Below are 26229 nucleotides of genomic sequence, written 5' to 3' on the forward strand. Positions count from 1 at the left end.
GATGTACATATTGGTACCAAATTTCAGCTTTCTAGTGCTAACGGTTACTGAGATTATCCGCGGACGGACGGACGGACGGACGGACGGACAGACAGACATGGCGGAACTATAAGGGGGTTCCTGTAGTTGACTACGGCAACCCTAAAACCGACAAAATGAAGGCAGCAGTAGCACCAGTCGTGAAATTAGCAAATAGAGCAAATGGTTCTAAATACACCGTTTCAAAGCTTTAGCTTCTGATTTTTAACTCCCGACGCAAAAACGACGGGGTGTTATAAATTTGACGTGTGCTCGTGTCTATCTGTCTGTCTGTCCGTCTGTCTGTCTGTCTGTTTGTCTGTCTGTCTGTGTGTGTGTCTGTCTGTGGCATCGTAGCTCCCGAACGGATAAAAACCGATTTAGATTTAGTTTTTTTTTGTCTGGAAAGCTGGGAGTTAGTCGGGAGTGTTCTTAGCCATGTTTCATCAAAATCGGTTTACTATGGTCGCAGTCGGGGGTTTTTTCAAAATTTTAATTTAATACAATAAATCAATGCCAGTACCTTCTTCAATTGCTAAGCTGGTCGATAGCAAGATAACGTAATTAATTAATGCCTACCTTGAACTGACTATTGTACCAAGTATCAATACACCCTGATCGCTTGGCTTCACTTTTACTTCGGTTGACCTACGGAATCACCCATCCATCTAAGCCATTGTTTTGTTCTGTTCTACGTCCTTCCATTGTTCGCCATATGAGCACTACAATTCAATTATAGGTGCGCTTCGCCATCAGAAATATCGAATCGGGCAAGGTTGCGTATAAACAAACGAACACTGTTCTATTGTCAAGTTGCGTGTGCAGATATTTTGAGTATCTCCGGCGCTCGAATATATTCAGTACCGTTACATGTAACTGCAATCAATTACAACTGAAGCAAGTGGATTAAGAGAACGACTTCCGTGCTAACCCGACGTAGTCAAGATATTACATAGAGGCGTGACAAGTGCCAATGAATATGTATACGCTTTCACTTTATTGATCACACGTTAAGGTTGTGAAGATACGGGTTACCTCATCTGGCAGAATAATTTTAGTCCGAAACACACTTCGCATAACATCAAACATGTTTCGCAGAAACACTTTCAGTTTGAATGGTAATTTTTGCAGAAAACTTAGTTGGCATTATTAATATCACGCATAAGACTACATTTGGCAGAATATTGTTTTATGGTAGAACATTACTTTGGTCGACTTTGATTTATCATAATTGTATGTACTATAATAACTCTTATAGGTATGGTCATTACATTAGCAGAAATTATTAAGCACGCTATCAAAAAAGAAAATCTGCTCCAGAGTCACCGTTGTTGATGACGACGAGCGAAGCGAGTGAGGAGTGTTAGGCATTCTGCATCCCAAATACATCCAACTCTCGCTATCAAATAGCGAATTGCACCTCTGATGCCGTCTAATATATTATGCACAAATGTTATTCTGTAAAAGTATTGTTCGACTAGAAGACGATGATGTTTCATCAACATTATGATTACGAAACAATTCGGCAGCTATAAAAATCTCATAGTGATTTATATGCCAAAGCATATTCTGCGTAAGGTGTTTCTGCCAAACGTCACTTCTGCCAAGAACCATTATGAATCAAATAAATGAGTAAAACGTTTCTGCCAGATAACAGTGAACCTGTGAATACATGTTTTTGGCAACTTCTTGTCCGCCTCTATATTTCCCAATTTGACTGTATATAAGTTAACTATTCTTAACTTAGTATTACAACTGATATAAAGTGTACGATAAGTCAGCACTGGTTAGTTTATACTTTGAAATCGACCTTAGGTACTACATTAGCATTAGCACACTTCCTTCTGATAAGATTTGCCAAAGCAAATTGCGTAATGTGCAAAGAAATTTCGTATCGATAGTTAGAGGCTTTGCCATTGTAATGCAATTGGTGTAAATAAACAGCCGTACAATGAATGAAACTCGATGAGACTGAAACAACGAACAATTTTACGCAAGAATTACGATAGGGTTAAAGTGATATTCTAAGCAATTCACAAGTTCAAATAAGGGATTTTAAATACAAAATCATTGTCGTTATTGACTGTTTATTTTAAGCTTCTAGTGGTAGCTCAGCGGATATACTAATAGGGTTCTTCAGAAAAGCTTTGAACACCTTCTTTATATATTTGTCTGCACATCTCTTACCTTTGAGGGCTGATACTTGATAGCAGTATTTCTTTGAAATTAGATGTATCTATTAAGATACGTCGTTTTGTTGGACATCCATTCCAATGTGCCTATTTCGGAGAAGCATCTTTATTATAATTTTACGATACTAACATCTTCTATTTTATCTCGTATAAGAGACGTGCTATACAATAATTCAAAAGTTCTGAAGAATTCCTTTATTTATAGGCCAATTATTTTTTTTTTATTAACTTCAGAGACCGATTTTCCGCTGAAATCGGAACACGTTTTCTACTTGCACCTTTTTTAGGGTTCCGTAGTCAACTTTGGGACCCCTTATAGTTTCGCCATGTAAAGTGGGGGCTGATATTTTTTTTCATTCCAACCCCAACGTGTGATATATTGTTGGATAGGTATTTAAAAATGAATAAAGGTGTTTACTAAGATCGTTTTTTGATAATATTAATATTTTCGGAAATAATCGCTCCTAAAGGAAAAAAAAAAAAAAAAAAAAAGTGCGTCCCCCCCCCTCTAACTTTTGAACCATATGTTTAAAAAAAATATGAAAAAAAATCACAAAAGTAGAACTTTATAAAGACTTTCTAGGAAAATTGTTTTGAACTTGATAGGTTCAGTAGTTTTGAGAAAAATACGGAAAACTACGGAACCCTACACTGAGCGTGGTCCGACACGCTCTTGGCCGGTTTTTTACATTACGATACAAGTGCGTAAAAGGAAGTTCGAAACAAGTGGCGATAAATTAAAACACGACCGAAGGAGTGTTTTAAATCGACACGATTACGAATTTCCTTTTCGCACGTGTATCGTACGACGTTTTTCAGTACAGATGGCCATCCGAAGTTTCGACCTGACATATAATGAACCACTTCTCACACTAGTGCGTAAAAAAAACACCATCTGTACTGAAAAACCTCCTTCGCCATCGACCGCGAGTACTTCTACAAGATCGGCTCCCAAGCGACCAGGGCATGGACATCTGGGGCGGGGGAGAACTTGGAGATGAGCTTCCGCATCGTATTCGATATTTTACATTTCGCAATCAAGAACCCGCCTGGTGGGCACTCGTGAATTTTGCACAACCCGCTGGGCGGGTTCTCGCCATAAAAGCCATAGATACGACCGATAGAGACTACGACCGGTTTCTGACGTAGTGCGTAACGTTTTTTTAAATTTGGAACTTGAACGTCGTCGCATTGGGTGCGGATTCGCACGGCGCTCTGGTATGAGAGTGGGATGCAATATACATTGTCCCGCTTACAATACCTGTGGCGTGCGGAACCGTATCAGTGTGTAATTTGCGTAAAAGATTCGTTTCGAAACAAGACATGGACTTGAAAGTCGTCACATTTGGCGCTGATTCTTATGAGGGTCCGTATCTAATATGAGACCGGAATAGCGTACGGAACACTGTCATTTGTATGTGAGAAAGAGAAAAAATATCTTTCTCGTGAGAACGTATGAAATTCTTTATCTGTGCAGACTAATAAGGTGGCGCCATCTGTCATAATCTTTTGAGTGTGCCTCCTCATTGAACGGTCACTGATTACAAAGGACTCGACACGGGTCCACAGAGCACCGTAGCCGTATTTTACCTGATTTTAGGTCCTAAATGTCCGATAACATACTAAAGAATAATTTACGACTGCGACCTCTCTTGGTAGGTTCTGTAAATGCATTTGCATTCCCTAAAAGTCATGGTAATGTTATGTTTAGGTATTATTAGTTATTTCCGTCACAAAAAGAACTAAAATTCGAAGGGTTAAAATTTTTGTGTAATATATGTGCACTATTATTGTACTCAACGATATAAGAATAATTTAATATCAACATTATCAACTCGTTATCTTTGGCAAATCTAATGTCACATAACCGATGTAATTATTGATAAATAACACGAATTAAAATTACATCGTTTACGGTAATATGGAAACAATTATGTAGGTGACCTACACTACCTACTGCAAACAATAGGGCTTAATAGTCACATCAGCGCTTCTTTTTAAGAACAGTCAAAACGAATTTGAACGTCTTGCTAATATGGAATTTATATGAAATCGAATTGAATGACGTCACGGTCAACTCAGTTACTTTATATGTATATATCTACCTGCACTTTATTAAATAGAAATTGATTGAAAAATAAGTTATGTCCTTGTTTTTCTTATAATTATCTAATGCTTATTTCGTGCATGGTATAAAATATTTTATTTTATCTACAGTTAATTTCTCTATTATTCAAGGTGAAACATCTTATCTGAAAAAAATGAGTAAGTAGGCAAATACTAAAAACATTATCTGTGGGGATTTAATGTTGTTTTAGCTCTTTGTTTCGTCAACCGTTATTTTTTATAGCTAATAATTCTAAATTAACGTTAGGATAATAACGGTCAGGCATAAAAATGAATACTCTATCTAGTTACTGACCGAGATATCTGGTGTATACACATTATAACAAATTGGTCTAAATAAAAATCTAAAAAGATAGGTAGTTCAGAAAATAATAATAGTCAGCTAGTTCTCAGTTATTACAATGAAAAGTCTGACAATAGGGCTGGAATTCCGTGTTTACATGAGAACTGTTATTGACCGACGTACAAAACGTAAACAAACATATCAAAGAACCGGTTGCTATACCAAATATGACAGTATCTCCTTCTACAGCCAGTACTGTGTCTGCGTCCTACTTCTTAGGCAATAACTCGATTGTATCGAATATCTCATTATCATTATATTCAATAAATCGGTCCTGGGTCGTCTCCTTTGCTTTGTTTGCTTGCTTCTTCCATATTCTTATTTACTATACGGACATCCATGTGACTCGGGGTTTTCTCGTCCTCGGGGTTTAGTGTTGATGTCTAGAACTGTTCTGGTCATGTGGCCGGTCTTCATGTCATAAAGAAGAGATAGTTTAGTACCTTTATAGGTATGATTTCCGGCTACACGTATTTACCCCCCCTGTGCGGTGGGTTGTGCTCGCACGTGGGGCACGTGTTCCGTGACAAGAGCCCCTACCCTTCCCGGCGGCGTGCAAAACGGCGTACTAATACTCAAGTTCACTTATTTATGTCCTAAAATGTAGATAGTCGCGGTGTGGTAGAGAGATAGTCCTGTCAAATAGGGATGAAAGATAGTTTAGTCACATAAAAAACAATTTTCCGATGTAACGCAAGGTGTGGCAATGCGGCGGCGGCTGGAGATTGAGCCTTGCTCGCACGTGGGGCACGTGTTCCGTCAGTTCCGTGACAAGAGCCCCTACCCTTCCCCAGTGGCGTGCAAAACGTCGTACTACACATCTGCGCTACTTTCTTTATGTATTCAATGTAGATGGTCGCAGTGTGCTTAAGATAGAGAGATGCCGGTCCTATCAAATATAGATCAAAAACAATTTAGGATCGCATGAGTACCTATTTACCGGCTACACGTATTAACCCTCCGGTGTAACGCAAGGTGTGGCAATGCGGCGGGCGGCTGGAGATCGAGCCGTGCTCGCACGTGGGACACGTGTTCCGCGACAAGAGCCCCTACTCCTTCCCCGGCGGCGTGCAAAACGTGGTCCTACACAACGCGGCGCGAGTCGCCGAAGTCTTGATGGACGAGTGGGGCGAGTTCTATTACGCCATGAACCCAGGTTCGTACTGCTAACATTTGCTGGGGTTTTGCTAACAAAGGAATGTCGTCGGCTGAACACTTATGAAGGAGACAATGGTGCATCTGTCACGCATTTACCTGTGTGGGGCAACACAGTAAAGTCCGACAAGAAATTGTAGTATTTAATAAATGCATAGTTTAACTTTAAAAGCACTACAAAAACACGCTTTATAAATTTTGAAACCTAATCGTGGTCAAAGTCCATTACAAGACTTTCTAAGAAATCCAAAAACAGCTATGATACGATGGTCCATCATATCATAAAGTTCCAGTTCATATCTTCGATTAGTTCGACAGTACCATATTATTGTATTTTCTCCAGAACTACATACATAGGTACATCTGCCAATTTTCATTAGGCTACGATCCTTGGAATATGGTTAAATTAGTTACCTTAGATTCCATTACATAATATGTACTGACATAGGAACTGGTCGACCTAATAAAAGCATGTTAAAAATAACATAAAATGGACGAAACTCCAGTGTTGCCAGTTTTGAACGTCTTCATTTCTTGTCGGACTGTAACAATAACTTCCTAGTTCCTTGCTGTTGCGCTGTGTTGCTTCACATATTTTGAATGATGGTGCGCCATAAGAAATTTGCGATCAGCTCACGATATATTTCTTGTATATTTGTTAGGTAGCTTTGTTATAACTAACCTATCCTAACATAATGAAACGGGAAATAACCGCTAGATGGTGGCATTGTTAAAGTATGACAAATAAAATCATCGTATTCTTTCCTCTTAGTCATCATTACGACTTGTTGTCTAATAATGTGACAAATAACAGGCTCATTAAAAACCATTTTCGGAAAGAAGTGTTTGTCATTACAAATCAAAATAACCCAAAAGTGGTTAGGGTTCAGAAAAAAATAAGTATTATTTTTTGCTTCAAAATCCTCTAACACTAACTGAGCATTTCTTTTTTTTTCGCCACTTTTATGAAATGAGATCTTTTTCAATCCTAGTAGTTAAAAAAATTGTCCCATACGATTTTTTTCTTATTTGTTACCATTTTCCGTACATGTTGTGTGGGTAACAAAAGAGGAGAAATAACAAAATGTATGGAAATTCTGGTACACTTTTTTGTCTCCCAGTGAGATTGAAAGTACTCGTGATTCTGAGTACAATTGACCTAAAATTCCCTAAAAAAATCAAAATAAAAAAATGGCAAAAAAAAAAGAAATGCTCAACTACGTTTCAAACATTGTTTATAATGTGCTATACTTTTGGGACCATTTTAAACTACTACTCGCAGTAAATAATCGTGTATTTAAACTAGCAAGCGGGAGCAATTTATGTCACTTTCACATCAAACGTTTAGCAACAAACGTTTGTCGTTTATGCAACTTAATTCCATACATTTTGCTTAATGGATACTTAGAACCGTATGTGACCATGTTATACTTTCGTTGGAAAATTGCTACCCGCTTCCAGCCACTTGACATAATGAATTGCTTAAGACGCTACAGGAGCGAAAATGCTAAAATGGAAAGGAGCCCTCCTTTTAAATGGGGAATTCTAGTTTAATATACTAGTGTTATTAACTAGATTTATCGAAAAAAAAATGTCCATTAAGAACAACTCAGTTAAAAGATATTGCGAAAAATTCTTTAAAATCGAGGTTCCGCTCTCGACTGTTTCCTCCTTCAAAACTTAATCAATCGTAACGAAATTTGAGAATCTAAATTACAATGAAATAATCTGTGTCGGACCGTTTAGTTTTTTTGGTTAATTGTCATCAATTTTGAATACCACACCTTTTTTTTTACGCCCTAATCAATAACGCCGTTTTTGGAAATTTTTGATGGGCTCTATCGTCTTTAAAAATAAAAATATAAAAAAAATCAAAACGGTCCGACACAGATAAAAATGATAATAATCTTTGTTGAAACAATCATTGCTCTAGTTTCAAAAACCAGGAGGAAATAGTCGAGAGCGTTTGTATGGAAAATTGACCCCTCCTGTATCGTCTTAAGCCAACGCGGAATAATGGTCTTAAAATAGAAAACCCCATAACTTACGCTATCTACGCTATAACTAGCATTATTTACACTGTCTGTTAGCACACTCAATAAAGCCTATCTCGCGAAGGGAAATAATTCGTGTATAGTAGGCGAATTTTGGCATAGTTGTAGGGGAATGGTGTTCTAATCCACATACTCAAAGTACTGATGGGTAGGGGAGGAGCTAACGGGTGGAGGGGGTGTAAAGGTCCCTCCACCCGTTAGCTCCTCCCCTACCCATCAGTACTTTGAGTATGTGGATTAGAACACCATTCCATACAACTATGCCAAAATTCACCTATACACGAATTATTTCCGCCGACGGACAGTTAAATGTCTTCGTTAGGCGTGCTATGTGTGAGTTGTAGCATAACGTGAAACTTTATAAGTGGCTTCGATATGAATTTTAAAATAATTTTAAATACTGCAATACTGCAAATCTACATTTTATACATATTTTCACGAGAATCAGTTAAACATTGTGACCTATAGAGGAGAAATGAAACCTTTGATGACCTTCGCGATTGTTTCCTTGACGCATTTGCCCTGTTTAGCCAGGACAAAGTGCGGAAAAGATATAGATAATAATGTCTGTAATTAAATTTTAAATATAATACTAACAGCAACACTCTTAGCAGCCCTTGCTAGACGTTATGCCCTTGTAATAAGGATTACAAATGTCCAGCTAACAGTATTGCCAATGGTACACGCATAATTACATGGTTTAGTATGGTAACTTTACAACTAGCCACATCTAGCGGTTTTTGCCTCTCCTGATAACGTAATTAGAAGTAACTTCAATTAATCTTGCAATAACAGAACTAATTACCCAAATAACCGTTATCAAAGCAATAACCCTGCAAAATGATAGCAGTAGAGGTACAATAAAGTTTTGTTGTGGCTTGGGGACTAACATTGCCTTAGAGGACATTAAAAATTCGTTGTTTGTATAAGATGACGTCTAAGACAAAACTGTGGACCTCGAATTTGAGAGCTGATGGCCTGTCGCGTACACAGAAGTTCATACATTTTGGGCATCTTTATTTTAGACTAATTGCAGCATAAAAGAAAGATGCCTGTAATTTGGTAACTTCAGTTTTCCCGGTAGGTCCTCTAACGTTGATCGCGCCTTTCGACTTATGTTTTGTACTAACAGAAAGTCAATATTGGCCATCGACTATCGACACAACACGCTAGATCATTCAGGCGAAGTCGCCAAGATGAAAATCGTTTCTAGAAAACTCTAACTTTAGCGGCCTTTAGCTTGAAGATGGCAGACTGCAGTGGGTCTTAGCTGTCAAATTCGACACGCGAATTTATCTTAGACTCATCTAATTCATTCAATGAATCATGGGTTGACATTAATGAATGTATCAGTAACAGTTTGAGCAATCTAACAGCTTCATATTAACGTTGCCATTGCGGCTGCATTCCATCCATTTCGCATGTTCATTTTGTTTGTTTCCTACTTCATTTGTATATTTCGTTTTTTTACTACTTTAGACTGTTGAGTAAAGAGTAAAAATGTTATCTCTTAAAATTGCGTGTCGTTTTTAAAGCTTCAGTATAGGTTTATTTACCTAATTAGCAGAAATTACCGGACGGCATTATAATAGCATATCAGTGTTACGTCCATACAAAGTTTATTTATATCGGAGAAACGCATTTTTATAAACAGATTAACAGTTTTTACTATTTGCAAGTATGTTATATTACTTTTTAACTTTCTTCTTACATTTTTCTTCCTACTATTTGATCTTTTGTGTGTTTATTTTTATTCTTATTTGCTTCTATACTTCTGCTTCTTCTCAATGCAGGAGCAATGAGTTCATTTTGGGGGTTTCAGAAATATTGTGTCAGTTACCACACCAATTCTTTTAATTAAGAATTATAGTACTTTAATTAAGCCTTTTTTTTCAGTACATAAGAGTCATGCTAAGCTATGTTCGAAGCGATGTTGATAGTCACGCCTGTGAAAAGGTTTAGTAAACGTGAAAATGTCATAGAAGTGTAACGATTCACGTCAAAGACTTGTATCGGCGGGGCTGTCAAAATCGTTTTTAACTTAGCTTGAGTACTCTTAATAAAATTATTGCCATTAAAATTCTTACTTGTGTTAAAGTATGTACAGTTCTTAATTATTAATCATGGCTTAATAGAATTATATCTATTATCGTATCGCAAATATGTCATAACATGGCTTATAGACGTCAGATCTGATATATTTTGAATTATCGTATTTAACAATGATTAATTAATGAATTATTATGTATCGATAATGTTTTTACTAACCGTGGTATTATAATATGATTAGATAGTATAGCTTGTAATACTAAATATTCGTTCATTTTATAGAATGATAATAACATGTTATTTTAACACTAATATGTTTTTACAACTGTTTCGATATTGACGTACACATTACTAAGATTTCAATCATTTATAGAATAATATATTAATGACGTAATTAGTAAATAGATTATGAAAATTATTTGAGTAAAATGTGTTTAAACAAGTGCCTTGTATCATGATACGTCAATGTCGTGCAGCAATGTGTGATTTACTTACAAAAGACTTAACATACAATTTGGGTTAACAATGTTCAATGAAATACGTTTCTTACTAAACAATAACATTGTTTGTCTTTATAAATTGAAATATAATAAATTATATGTATGTTCAATTTAACGGACTTATCAAATACAATGTCGCACGTGTATTAGCTACATTATTTGTAGATTGGTCTAGCGAAAGAAAATTGATTTCTTGGTAATTTAACTTACTTTGTTACGCTTACCGAAACGGTTCATAAATCTATCAATGAAACGGGTCTCTAGTATATAATTATTATTAGTTATTATACGTGATACTGTATTAAAATATGCACCTAATAATACTTTGCTTTTGCAACAAGAAAAGTACCTCTTATATTGGGTAATATCACGCATTGAAAAACAATGGAGATAAGACCATTGATAAATGACTACCATAGAGGTATTGAACTTCGTAAATGTTACTAGTTTCTAAATTATAGTTACTTCAGTGATGGGCATACTTTTTTCATTGGGGGCAAACAAATGAAGGAATTGTGCTGGCCATATCACACACTATTTTAAAAGACCGGTGGCGGACCAGATACAATCCGTTCGCGGGCCCACATTCGCGGGCCGTACTTTGTCCACCAGTGGTTTACTTGATAGTTAACTTCACTTGGTAGTTTTTTAAACCTACGCGAAGATATCCGCTTGTATATAAACAGTGTTATATGTACCGTAGTTCGTTGAACATTGTCACTAACATGGCTAGGTGTGGATGTGCGGTGGCACGCTGGAGATCGCACCGTGCTCGCACGTGGGCCACGTGTTCCGCAAGACTACCCCCTACTCGTTCCCGGGAGGCACCGGGCGGGTCGTCAACCACAACAACGCGAGGCTCGCTGAAGTGTGGCTCGACGACTGGAAGCATTTCTACTATAACATCAACCCAGGTTGGCACTAGACCCTACTCGCACGAGGTGGCTAGAGATCGCACCATGCTCGCACGTGAGACAACTCCCTACTCGTTCCCGGGAGGCACCGGGCGGGTCGTCAACCACAACAACGCGAGGCTCGCTGAGGTGTGCCTCGACGACTGGAAGCATTTCTACTACAACATCAACCCAGGTTGGCACTAGACCCTACTCGCACGAGGTGGCTAGAGATCGCACCATGCTCGCACGTGAGACAACTCCCTACTCGTTCCCGGGAGGCACCGGGCGGGTCGTCAGCCACAACAACGCGTGGCTCGCTGAGGTGTGCCTCGACGATTGTAAGCATTTCTACTATAACATCAACCCAGGTTGGCACCAGACCCTACTCGCACGAGGTGGCTAGAATTCGCACCGTGCTCGCACGTGAGACAACTCCCTACTCGTTCCCGGGAGGCACCGGGCGGGTCGTCAACCACAACAACGTGAGGCTCGCTGAGGTGTGGCTCGACGACTGGAGCATTTCTACTACAACATCAACCCAGGTTGGCACCAGACCCTACTCGCACGAGGTGGCTAGAACTCGCACCGTGCTCGCACGTGAGACAACTCCCTACTCGTTCCCGGGAGGCACCGAGCGGGTCGTCAACCACAACAACGCGAGGCTCGCTGAGGTGTGGCTCGATGACTGGAAGCATTTCTACTACAACATCAACCCAGGTAGGCATTAGACCCTACTCGCACGAGGTAGCACGCTGGATCTCGCACCATGCTCGCACGTGAGACAACTCCCTACTCGTTCCCGGGAGGCACCGGGCGGGTCGTCAACCACAACAACGCGCGGCTCGCTGAGGTGTGGCTCGATGACTGGAAGCATTTCTACTACAACATCAACCCAGGTTGGCACTAGACCCTACTCGCACAAGGTGGCACGCTGGATCTCGCACCGTGTTCGCACGTTGGCCACGTGTTCCGCAAGACTACCCCATACTCGCACGGATAGATATGGAGGTGGCACCCTAGAGCTCGCACTAAGTTCGCATTGGCCTGTACACTGGCCGTGTATCAACTTGCTACATTATTTGGATCAAACGTCGCACAACCCGCACCGGGTAAACTAGGTTGATATGATATTGGATCAACAATTTTAACCACTCTCCGTCCAAGAATTTTTCTTTGACGCCGGTAAACAACAACCAGAACCTATTAATGTAAGTTTTTTACGTTACAAGAGATACCTAAAAATGTTTACAATCATGCATGCATGCCGTTTTCTTTTATTTGCATGATTTAATTTAATGGTTCTAGCACATTGATTCGAGTTGATTGCCGATATTGCAAGCATTTGCAGAAATTGAAGAGAAAATTTCAACGATCGTAAGTAATAAATGATAATTTGTTTTATGTTACCGCATTTAAAGAAGAAAATATATGTTCATGATTATTTATTTTGTATTATTATTGCTTATTATTATTTTTACTTACTAATTTAAGAATCAGTAACCAACATGTCATTACATCTGCTTGGGATCATGTATTGAAATCATTAACACGATTAACTAATTTAACATCATCCATTTTCGCTTTTTGTGTGTTAATTTTAATTTATTGTAAGCTTCATACAATTGCGAAAAAATCACTAACAGCATTAGAAATAGTGTGTTGACTGACGAATTTGATTTCTATACAAACCTCTTATTGTACCGTCATCTCCATAAATATGTTACCCAACTTAAGCCGCAAAATATCTGACACGATCTTTGATTACCCATAAGAGCTTGTCTTGTTACAGATGTATTCCTACGGATACGTACGAACGTGTCATGCTATTTCAGTCAGCATCAGTACAAGACGTACTGACACTGTTTGAACTAGCATGACAAATACCCTCGTAAGGCCCACCATAGTTAGTTTTCCCATTTTGAATTTGAACCTTATTCTATAAATAAATAGGTAAGATTTTCGTTTGTTTAAAAAATCAATGGAACAATGGAAATTCTACTTTATTCCGTTCTTGAAAGGTTCAATTTAGATTGAAATAACTATGTACATTGTAATGTACATTGGGCCTTACGAGGATACGAACGTTTCCGGAAAAAACCGAAGGAAATCATTTCGCACTACATCTGTACATATTTTGCGGCTTTCGAAGAGTATTTTTTCAGGTGACTGTACCAAATGTTTGTTATAAAAGAAGGCCTCTTTTCGATTATATTTTTTAGTTTTTGTAAACTATCTTTATGAAAAAGATCATCAGCGCCATCTAGAGGCTCCCAACGTCACTGCCAACTCTACTCTTTCTCCTCATTTATGAACCGTTTATATATAATCCAGGGGCGCTCAATGTTCCCGTGGGCGACGTGAGCGAACGAAAGGCGTTGCGGGAGAAACTGAAGTGCAAGAGCTTCCGATGGTACCTGGAGAATATCTACCCGGAGAGCCAAATGCCACTCGACTATTACTACCTTGGAGAGGTCAGTATTTTTATAAAACTCATTGGAAAATGCGACATTTTAATACGCTTTTATAAGGTCGACCTGTATGTAACTACATAACCATGTAATGGAATCTAAGGTAACCAATTTAACCATTTTCCAAGGATCGTAGCGCAATGAAAATTGGCCGCTGTATGTAGTTCTGATGACAATACAATAATATGGTAAGGGGTACTGTCGAACTGATCAGATGATGGAGCCGGAAGATATGAACTGGAACATCGTATCATAGCTGTTTCTAGCGTTTTTAAACTATTAATTTATTTGTATTATTTCTACTTAGGATCGCAAACGTAAATCCTTTTTTGCTGAGAAATAAAAACTATCTTCTATGACCGACTGACTGTAACTTAACTAAACAGACAAAAAATATACAGTGCTTAAAAGATGCGTTTCCATCGTATTTTCTCGGAAACGTTTGTATTTGTCGTGATAACTCTAAATAGCATGACATGTTCGTTAATTTTTAGTGTAAATACAAAGGAAAAACATATTGCACTATATCTGCATGATACTTTGATCTTCTTTTAAAATCGACGACTACAGTGTAAGAACGTGTGATTCTACTGTGTCTGATTGTTTGTCTGTCTTTCACGGCAAAACAGGTTTATTTTATGTAGAGATAGTTGAAGGTATAGAGAATGACCTAGGCTACTTTTTATCTGTTTTTTAACTCCCCCACTTCCCTAAAATGGGTGGTGGAAGTTTGTATGTAACAGCTTGTCTTTTACAAAAGCTGGTACACATTTTATAATTCATCTAATCGCACCTTTACAACTAAAACGACCTAACTCAATATTGTGTTTGTTTCGTCTAAAGGTGGTATGTTTGAATGAACTTATTCATTGTAATCATTGTCACGTCATGAGTTTACTATTCTTACATAAACAAATATGAATTAATAATAGTATTGATAAAACTCAATAGTGTTATGGTTTGATTGTTTTCAGATACGGAACGCGGAGACGTCCAACTGTCTGGACACGCTCGGGGAAAAGCGGGGCAACCGCTCGGTATGGGATACTGCCACGGAATGGGGGGCAACCAGGTAAAAATTGTATTTTTTTTATTATTATTATAAATGGGCTTACTCTTGGCCACAGACTAGCCAACGGCAAAGACGTGGCCTACGATGGAGTGAGCTCGCCCTGAAGATGCCTGGCCCCGTAGCCGAAAGGCATTTCTACAACGCGAAACGCAAGAGCGATAGAGATAGATATCTACGAGCGTTTCGTTTCTTGAGCGTTTGTGCCATTCGGCTACGCACGCTGTTCACCCTAGATTTGAAGGTTTGCCGGGTTATATGAGCTCGGAAATATAGCCGCCATCAAGGAATTCCACTCCTTGGCAGTGCGCATAAGAAAAGAAGAAGCAAAGCGCTTCGTGCGAATTAGCGATCGATAATATTATAATAATATTTATTAAGTCATAATATTTAGTACCACAGTAGGTGTATTTTGCACCCAGAAGTCCAACTACCTACGAATAATATAATTCTCTTTAAAAATTCCAGAAGGAAATGGGGGGCTACCAGGTATCCTTTGCGCTTTACCACATATAGCTTAATTCGTAAGGAGCTAAACGTAGCGAAGCGACGTTAATTCGACTCAGTTTCTTCAAATATGTTGTATTGTATTTGTACTGGTTGCATCAAACCGCTTGTCACTGTTACAGCGTTCGTTTAATTTTATTGTATGGGAAGTTCCATAGACGTCTGCTGCGTGACGATGATGTGTCTGTCAAATGTGGTTGATGCAACTGGGCCTAAGTGTAGTTCTTAGTTGTAATTCGACCATTTAGAGACCTTATACATCTCTAATTAATTGTAGTAGAGTTATACTTTAGTTAGAACTTAGAAATTAGTAGTATCAATTGTAATTTCAATTCTATTTTAAAAAAATTCTAAATATGACGTGTAAAAGTGCCCCTGTGGCCTATTTGCAGAATAAATTATTTTATTTTGATTGGTAACAAATTGGTAATGTTTAACTTGCGGCTATTCAATCATTTTAGGGTTCCGTATCAAAAAGGTACAAATGGAACCCAATGGTGCGACTCTGTCCATCTGTACTTATGAACTTCGCTTCCCTTGCGGGTGTTTATTGTACCTGTACTTTTGACAGAATAACAATGAAAGTACGAGTAAGTACCTGATTTCAGACAGAGGAATAATGGTTAAATTCGGTTCACGCAATAAATAATTACCCCATAAGAATCGTCTACCATACTTTAAGTTCGCGCACATTAGTTTACATAATTTGCCGTTAGATGTCGCCGTACGTTGAACGTTCATTTCCTACATCGCTTTTCCTTATATAATGGGGTCGAGTCAGGAGCGTCCTTACGACATGTAGTAATAAGTAAACTATTAAGTCAATTTGTCTTGATTTTCTTTGGACGTTGTCTAATAATAAAATTTGTTTGTTACATGGGAAATTGAGTCTTGAGGGACTTAGAGTTATACGAATAACTTTTGATGAATTTAATGTTGAATTTTTTTGTACGGAACGCTCGGTTGGCGAGTCCGACTCGCACTTGGCCGGTTTTTTTTCTTTTGACTTAAAATCGTCCCATGGTTTTCCAGGTGTTCGCATACACGAAGCGTAAGCAAGTGATGTCGGATGACAACTGTCTCGACGCTGCGCACCCCCACGGGCCTATCAAACTGATCCGCTGCCACGGCATGCGAGGGAACCAGGAGTGGACTTATGACTCCAAGGTAAGGTTGTTTTACAGAGCGGCAGCTGACGTTTAACACACGGGCCCATCAAACTGATCCGCTGCCACGGCATGCGAGGGAACCAGGAGTGGACTTATGACTCCAAGGTAAGGTTGTTTTACAGAGCGGCAGCTGACGTTTAACACACGGGCCCATCAAACTGATCCGCTGCCACGGCATGCGAGGGAACCAAGAATGGACTTATGATTCCAAGGGATGACTCTACGGAGCGGCAGCTGACGTTTAACAACACAATGTATGCTTGCGAGGCGGGTGCGAGGTCAACAAACATGTGATCTGAGTCTCTCTTATTTACTGGTGTGTATACTATTTTTCTGTTCGACGGAGTCGGGTGGCAGTAACTTCTTTTAGCGCAGCGGCCTGAAAGCTGACTCCGGAGGACAGAAAATGTATTTATTTTTCTGAATGTGCAAAATTGATTTAATTCAATCAGAAGCCTTTTGGTATTAAGTCCGCTATTTAGTACATTTTTTATGTTGTACAAGAAAGTTTAAATAAAATAATAAGAAATAACTTTAATTAAGGCTTACAGTGAATAGATTATAAAAAATATTATTTATTTATTTATTTTATTAAAACTTTATTGAACAACCAAAGAAACATGTACAAATGGCGGACTTAATGCCAAAAGGCATTCTCTACCAGTCAACCATTGGGTTAAACAGAGACATATAATTATGTTGGCGCAGGAGAAATAATAGCTACCAGAGACAAATATAATCGTGACATCAAACATAAATTTACAAAACTTAAGGTTGAATACTATTACTAATATAAATTTATATAAAGATAGACTAATATATATAATTACAGTCTAGTGCAAAAATAAGTATCGAAGAAATCGACTCAAAAATATGGTACCTACTATGCTCTTATTACACCGGACTAAGGTGCTATGGGACATATTTTTGAGTAAGATGTGTACACCCATATTTTTACACTTGACTGTACATATATATTGATGGTGAACTTTATTTGAATTCTTCTGTCAGAAGAAATTATGTAAGTATCTACTTTTTCAGCTAAGCGTTTGAAACTACCTTTTATGTTTTTGTTTACAGACGCGAACGATAAAGCACAGCAACACGGGCATGTGTCTCGACAAGCCCGAGTCCTCGGACGTGTGGAAACCTGTCCTGCGGCCCTGCAACCGGTCCCGGGGGCAACAGTGGCTCATGCAGGTCGACTTCAAGTGGCAGGCGCGCCACAAGCAGGACAGCTAGTCCGCGCAGGTGAGACAATTAGTACTGCCACATGGGTATTGGGTACAGTGGCTCCGGTGGCAACAGTGGCTCATGCAGGTCGACTTCAAGTGGCAGGCGCGTCACAAGCAGGACAGCTAGTCCGCGCAGGTGAGATCATACTGCAACATGGGTATTGGGTACAGTGGCTCAGGTGGCAACAGTGGCTCATGCAGGTCGACTTCAAGTGGCAGGCGCGTCACAAGCAGGACAGCTAGTCCGCGCAGGTGAGATCATACTGCAACATGGGTATTGGGTACAGTGGCTCAGGTGGCAACAATGGCTCATGCAGGTCGACTTCAAGTGGCAGGCGTGCCACAAGCAGGACAGCTAGTCCGCGCGGGTGAGATCATACTGCAACATGGGTATTGGGTACAGTGGCTCAGGTGGCAACAGTGGCTCATGCAAATCGACTTACAGTGGCAGGCGCGCCACAAGCAGGGCAGCTAGTCCGCGCAGGTGAGACAGCTATACTATGGATACAGTGGCTCAGATGTAAATAGTGACTCATATTGTCAATCTCATGGGACCTTTCCATGCAGGTTCCTTTGAATGCGTGTGTTACTATATATGTTATGGACCAAGTGATTAATAAGGGCATTATGAATAATGCCTAGCCGTATTGGGAAAAGTTACCCCTAAATGGCCATGCATCAAAAGGGTGAGAGGCTGGCAGCCTGTCACTGAAATCATGCAATGTCACAATTTCGTATTCTTTCAATCCCTTATTGCCAAGAGTGGCACTGAACCTTGAGTAGTTTAATGAGCTCTGCCTACCCCTTTATGGGATACAGGCGAGACTGTATGTATGTATTAAAAAGGGACAACAGGAATTGATCTTGAACCTGTAACGTCTTACCCAGGGTAAGCTCAAAGAACTAATAGAAAGCTACTTCAATAAAATTATTGACTCTACTCAACCTTTAATACTTACCATTAATTCAAAGTTAAAATTATATTAATTAGGTATATAAGCTACGAGGGTGAAAGCTACGAGGATGGAGTATAAAATAAACAAAAGATTGGATACTAAAACATTTCGATTTATTGTATCTATAATCATTTATATTTTTGTCAGAAAATAATTACTATAACTCTGTATTCAATTTAGTCTGATTAGGACCTATTTGAATACACCGCCTTCATTACTAGGACCAAGTCCCTACGTCAGGAAAAGTAGACGGAAACAAAAACCTGACTGCCCAAGTTTAACCTGTACACAAGCATAATAAAATATGTTACGGATAAAGAAGTAAAGCATATTAAAATACACAAACAATATATGGCAAAATCATCTAGGGTAATATGGACTACGTTATGGCAACTAGTAACCAAGGCTCCTGAGGTGTGAGACATGCTAGCGATATAAACAGTGATATGTTCTAACAAGCATTATACGTATCCTAGAGGTGACTTAATTAATTATTAATTACAGACAAATGTATAATTCTATACTCCTAACTATATGGCATAATCAACGAAACTAAAATCTTATAAAATGCTATTGTGGGAGATATTATGATAAGAAAACCATGAAGATATTAAATGATTAACCTGGGAAGACCAACTGGGAAATAATTCAATTAAATTAGGTAAAATTATGCAGATAATACATAAAATATGTTAGCATTGTTGAGTTTGAAGTTGAATAACATATAAGTATGTTATAATGTCGATACGATCGACGAATAAATCTGGCTCATCACGATTAGGCCAACGAATATTTATATCTTAAAATAAAATAGCTGGTTGCAGTCAACGTTAAGGCAAGCTTTGAAATCTCATAAAATTATCATGCATAAGTCGTTCATGGGCATTACGAATATGTCTAGCCGCAAGTCCCTAGCGTGAACGTATCCATACGCATGGTATTATAGTCACTCGGACTCGCACCGTCTGCAATACCGTAGACCCGTCGCCTACATGGAATACTTCACGCAAGGTTCAGACTATCAAGTACTGAAACCGGGACATAAAAGTATGATATATGACATGAGTGCCCATGAACGTTCATAAACAAGACAATGATATAAGCGTTGCCCTTGATATCATGAGATCAGCCATTTCATTATGGTATCATTGAGACATTACGCGAATGAAAGTATAACTTAATTAAAACCAGATGGACTCAGATTTATATACTACTAAAATATATTGCACTGAAATATTCTTCAGCTAATATATAAAATAGATTAGTGTTTATTTTGATTGAAGTATCAATAACACAAATATGTCATAAAATCCATAAAATTGATGAATAAATCTGGCTTATCACGACTATATTAAAATAAACTTATATCGTTATATAAAATAGCTGGTTGCAGTCAACCTTAAGCAAACCTTGAGATCTCATAAAATTATCATGCATATATCGTTACTATGGGTGCTGTTAATATGTCGGAGCCGCAAGTCCCTACGTGAACGTATCCATACGTATGGTATTATAGTCACTTGGACCCGCACCGTCTGCAATACCGTAGACCCGTCGCCTACATGGAATACGTCACGTAAGGTTCAGACTATCGAGTACTGAAACTGGGACCAAATAAGTAAGTAAGTATGTGACATGAGCACCCATGAACGATCATAAACAAGACAATAATATAAGCGTTGCCCCTGATATCATGAGATCAGCCATTTCATTATGCACCTGTAACATCGCGCAAAGTAAAATACAACTGTTTATTAAATTAAGCCAGTTGAATAAGACGTTAATACGGAATTTCATAATATTTCATGAAATTCGAGGACAAAATAATATTATAACCATTATTCCTGCTTATAAAATGCTATTGTAGGAAATTTAGATGTGATTTAACCATAAATTAAATAAAACCTTAGAAATTCAACCAACTAAATTGTTATCGAATCTAAATGTTAATATCAACATCAATAACATTGTTGTTAATATAACATTGGTCATATGATTATATCATGAAAATGTGTATATAAATATATGGACGATTGGGAAGGGGACTGACCGTAAATCAATCTTTGTAATTATATTATGTACAAAAGAATGGTTGATTGCATTCTACCATAAAGCCAGGTTGTGATTCTTATAAAATTACTATGCCTACGTCATCTCTATAGACAACTATGTCAGCAAAGTCCTACGTGAATAACTCCACACGCTACCAGAAAGATATTATATACAAATACAATCATCATGGGCCCTACCTAACCCGGGTGTGTTACATAGTAACTTGCAATTTTGCAAACCCTTGGGTGATAATATCGATCATGCAACCATAATGAGTTCGCCATTTACTCGACGGTGCGAATATTTTTAGGCGTGTACTTGGCTACAATAGTTTTCGGTAAATAACCAAAACCACACCAAAACCCAAACCTTTAATTGCGTGGTGAAGCATCTCACGTATAAGTCAAACCAGTAAGTAATTTTTAATAGACAAATAGTGCCCAAGAGAGACCATAAACACAACAATAATAGAAGACTGACTTATAACATCCTGAAACCAACGATTCCTTTATTTCTTTACACTTAAATACGAATTTGCAAATCATTTAGATACACTAAATAGCTACGAGCCAGTTGAATAGGGATTTATTACCTTTACCCAATAAAATAAGAAAGGCTAAGCATGTAAAATACGGTTTAAGTCCAGATTGAATCATACTAAATAAAACACGGTTGGTTGTCCCCAACACCGAGTCATACCGAAGCAATCCTCAATGTCGTTTAGTTGTCTAATAAAATTTAAGATAAACAGACCACCAATCATTTGAGTATTACATTGACTCCAATACAAGCTAGCTTATACCAGCAAATGAAATACCCAAACTTCTCGTCCTGTGAGGACAATAAACGTCTCAGAAGGATCTAGAAAGACATAGCCGTCATTAATACGGATCTCGCCAGATCCCGATGAGCAGCAATACTGACACTCGTAGCATGTCCCTCAGCGGGAGCAAGTCCCTAGAGGGGAGAGCCATGTATACGTTTTGTATGAATATTAAATTTACACAAACAATATACTTGACACCCCTAATAACACACACATGCACAGGATATACCTGTGAGGACAGACCAAAGGTTTGACCATTTATTAGACATCTAGGACGGGCCCTATAATAAAACACATGACGTATTCCATCAACGTGGATGAAAACCGTTGCTTAGCAACATTAAAATAATTAAATATGGGTAATCCCAAAACCTTGTCATTGCTGGAATAAATCAACTCAAGGACAATTCCAATAACGACTAAAATACCTCATTGTTAAAACAGCCACGTGTATATTGTATAATAAAGCCACTGTGACCGGTTTCAACAACTACAAATTAGTTAGTAAATAAATATAATATACTTTTCGAATGTACGTATCGGGCGTACTAAAATTATATCAAATATGTATCAAACATAGTCTCAGTCAAATGACGATTCAATATGACACGTGAATTGGGTACGTATAAAATTCGAATGATCGAATATCACACCCACAATAGCATTTCATGACTCCTGAATTTCATAGCATAATAGCTGTTTGCGAATCATGCTGACTCGAAATTGAATTTTACGTAAGACCATAAATATCTATGCCAATCTGTTTAATGAATGATGCGTTAATAATAAATATAACATTACACCTTAGCAATGTCATTGTAATGCACTGCAAATGATTCATGATTCGCAACCAGCCAAAGCTGAATTAACGTGTGCGAAATATAGATATATGAATAGCTTGAAGCTACGTATGTACTCGTGTGTATTTGAATATTGTTCTTATAGTGAAATAAATGCGAGTTGTTATATTAGAACTTGGATGCGAAATATATTTGGATAAACGCCTACATAACTATATGGTACCTAACATCTTACATCTAAAATGAATACGTTATCATGATCATTAAGTAGGTGTCAAATATTATTAATTATCAAACAGATGGCTTTACCAGATAATCAAAAGGTCTCGTAATATCAAAAATAGAGTCAGGAATAACTTCATTTGTCATGAGAAACGTCTACTTTCACAGTCAATGACTAGACATGTAAATCAATAATTATCATTAATAAATACGTGTGTGGCTGAACCGCAATAATGGAAATATACAAATATGATTAACACGTGTCTTAATCTTAAACAAATATGCCGCAATCAATTTAATAATTTTAAGTAAATAAAACGTACCTAACATCAAAACTACCACGCCTAAAATCTCTGAACACGCAATATAATTATTACGCAAGTAAGCAAATCATCTAAGTCACCGTATGGACTTATAGCGTCGGGTTGACGGCTGCCCGAAGATCTCACGGCTCATGACGATGGAGACGGAGTGACTCGCACGTAGCTCGTCGTAAAGGAGCCTGCGTCTGACGCCCGTCGTGGCTCGTGGCAGAGGAGGCCCGTTGTAGCGCCGTAGTAAACTCTGCATGTCGCCGATGGCATCAGGCTCGCACCCGCAACCGCTCGTGAACCGGAAATAGAAATATAATTATGTTTATAACATATCTAAATATTTGTTCTTGAGTCAGGGATATTTTCTATGTATGTAAGTATTTATATATATTATTATATATTATTGTCTTGAGTACCCCCAAGGCAATCCTTCAGCTTACTGGGACTAGTCAACCTGTAAACGTGTACCATAATATTTATTTGTTTGTTTTATTTTATTGGTTTAATAATTTGATAGTGCCGATTAAAATCAAAGGAAAATCCTATAAATACTGCACAATGTAATAAACTCAAGATTGTTAAGAATACGGAAATTGCCTTTACACCCTAGAGTGATCACCATTTCGTTATTTAATTAAAATTATAATCATACCTTAAAAGGGACCTCAATATTAAATTACTTCTCTTAATTAATGAAATAATAAATTACCGTTTACAGCACGATCCAGGCTTAGATTATGCTCAGTATGACGACCTAGGGGAGTATGTCAATTTTTACACAAAATATGAAATCAAATCAATCATGATTAAGATAAATATCAATTCAGAACCAACGCACCGTTTGTATTGTCTTCGGTAATACTCCATTTTGCATTTGCACGTCCTAGTCACGGCGCCTTGGGTAGATGCCGACGGGGAGAACCTTGGCCTGATGTATTTTGTGGGCGGGCCAAGAGGACGATGACGTGACGCAGGCTGGAGCGCCCAGGAACATCCTCGCATGTCCATGTAGAAGGGTCCTCAAGGCCTCTACGATAAACTGGTAGAATGGAGAACTTGTAATCCACTGACAGAGCTGCTCGTCGATTCTCCTCGCCCATGGACCGAGAATTTGAGAAATAAACAATTTAAATAATATAGTAAATAAAGGATTGCAATTACCTACAACGTCCGTTTATTTCAAATCCTAATATAGGTACTATTTATTTACGTTTATTTATATTAGGTGATATTACGATTAAAGTAACTACTTGATAAATTTATGGACGTTTGAATGAAACAACTTAACGCTACCTAAAACTTTATCGGACACATCTACAATTTAAGTAAACCACCGAAAACCATACATCCACTACTCAGTTCTATAATCAAATTGAATGTAATAATTATGTCGTAACCATTATAAAAATCACGCAGATAAACAAATCACTAGTAGCACTAGAAGGCTGCAAGCATACTGCCGCTATTTATAGACTATCTACTTCTACCGTATCTGTACACGTTACTATATAGACACCTACTCTACAACATACCAAATATAACACACACATGATTGCAATTTACTTCTACAAACCCTGGTAAATATTACAAAATCACGCGGGTAATCATATCGCTAGTAATACTAAAAAGGTTGCAAATACATGACCGGTTTTTATGATAGTACTATTCCCCTACAGCTTCTACGCGTATAAGGGACAGACTACTATAAACATACATACTTTGAGACTTACTTCCGTGAAACTAGTGCCTACGCCAAATCTTGGGATTAGTTGTCAAAGCGGACCCCAAGCTCCCATGAGCCGTGGCAAATGCCGAGATAACGCAAAGAGGATAATGATGACGTTGAAACTTACTTCCGTGAAACTAGTGCCTACGCCAAATCTTGGGATTAATTGTCAAAGCGGACCCCAAGCTCCCATGAGCCGTGACAAATGCCGAGATAACGCAAGGAGGATAATGATGACGTTGAAACTTACTTCCGACTCCGATTGTACGCACTAACCCAATAATCCGTTTTCACTCTTCGTAATCGTTCCCGAACTCCGACCCCCGTATGTTATTTATAAATCGTCAAAACACAAACAAGTATCCGTTACACTGGTAATAAAAATCAAACTAAACTGAAAATATTCATTTCGAACGTTATAGCATAGCTGGCAAACTAAAACAATCAACAAGATTTAATTTATTGCAAAATGCAAGGTATAAGCTAACGTGACCTATGGAACTACCCGCCATTCATCCAAGACCAATATTACGTTCCGTTTATACTACGCCCATTATGTTTTGTTTATGCTACTACGAATTCTATGAAACCATACGAACGATATACGATCTTACTAATAAGTACCTACGCGGTCACTATAACCTATGGGTGTGCACACAGTTGAATAACAACCAACGACTAAATATTTAAATTAACGTACCATGCCAGTGTTATCCAATATCACGCCCACCTCGTGATAGGTAGACTTACGTGGCTCCACTCGCCCACGTGAATGTAGAAGCCCCAACCATGTGCCGTCCATCTTTGACACAAGCTCTGTCCTAGTCTCCCTCACAAGGCGATAGCAATTAGATACTCACGCCCATGTTAGGACTATATGACGTGTCTCGGTCAGCATGCCTTCAGGTTTAAGAATACTGAATACTCACAGTAATCATGACGCTAATGATAAGTAGTCGTTGTGGAAGCTGCCTCGATAGCCACGCTGTCTTTGGAATTCCTCACGAAGATAATAGGTAGCACGTAGATATTTACGCCCATAGTTAACTATGTAACTTACATTTCAACCGACATGGCTGCAGACTATTCAACAGTGACCCAGATCTTACAGATGGTGTGCTGTAAAGGAAATAGATAAGGAACCTGAACACTCACAGTAACCCCGGAACCAGTGAAACGTAGCTCTTTTGAAACCTCATGGCGGCATGATGCTGTCTTTCGCGCCAACGCTCAGTTTGCCACGACATGCCGCATGCCGCATGCAATGTCTCGCCCGTCACAGCCGTTGGTTTTCTTCATCCTTTGAATCTTCTGATGGCGGATGCTAGACCTCGTATCTGTGAACAAGCTTATTACACGTTTTTCTTACAAACTAACACTCACAGAATTCCCTACTGTCTCGACGCTCTGCCGACGGAAAAAGCCCCTAAAATCTCCTTTCCCTTTGTTTTATGCCTTCTCCCTTAACGGTCCCTCACTCGGTCTTACATCCGCTTCCCCCTCTTGTTTTCACCAATCCCTCATCGGACTTATCAAAATACCGTGTCCTGA

At 38.4% G+C, this 26229-nt stretch overlaps 1 protein-coding gene across 1 annotated transcript in view; it reads left to right on the forward strand.

Annotated features, from left to right (window-relative positions):
- LOC125231358 (polypeptide N-acetylgalactosaminyltransferase 5) overlaps nucleotides 1-26229 on the forward strand; it is a 78403-nt gene that overhangs the window by 36133 nt on the left and 16041 nt on the right. Inside the window, 7 exon segments of the mRNA XM_048136804.1 lie at nucleotides 3117-3222; nucleotides 11172-11352; nucleotides 13666-13805; nucleotides 14777-14822; nucleotides 14825-14874; nucleotides 16411-16545; nucleotides 17628-17798. Coding sequence (XP_047992761.1) covers nucleotides 3117-3222; nucleotides 11172-11352; nucleotides 13666-13805; nucleotides 14777-14822; nucleotides 14825-14874; nucleotides 16411-16545; nucleotides 17628-17789 — 820 coding nt within the window. The 3' untranslated portion in view covers nucleotides 17790-17798.

Source organism: Leguminivora glycinivorella, chromosome 11 (genome assembly GCF_023078275.1).
Source record: "Leguminivora glycinivorella isolate SPB_JAAS2020 chromosome 11, LegGlyc_1.1, whole genome shotgun sequence".
Classification (NCBI taxonomy): domain Eukaryota; kingdom Metazoa; phylum Arthropoda; class Insecta; order Lepidoptera; family Tortricidae; genus Leguminivora; species Leguminivora glycinivorella.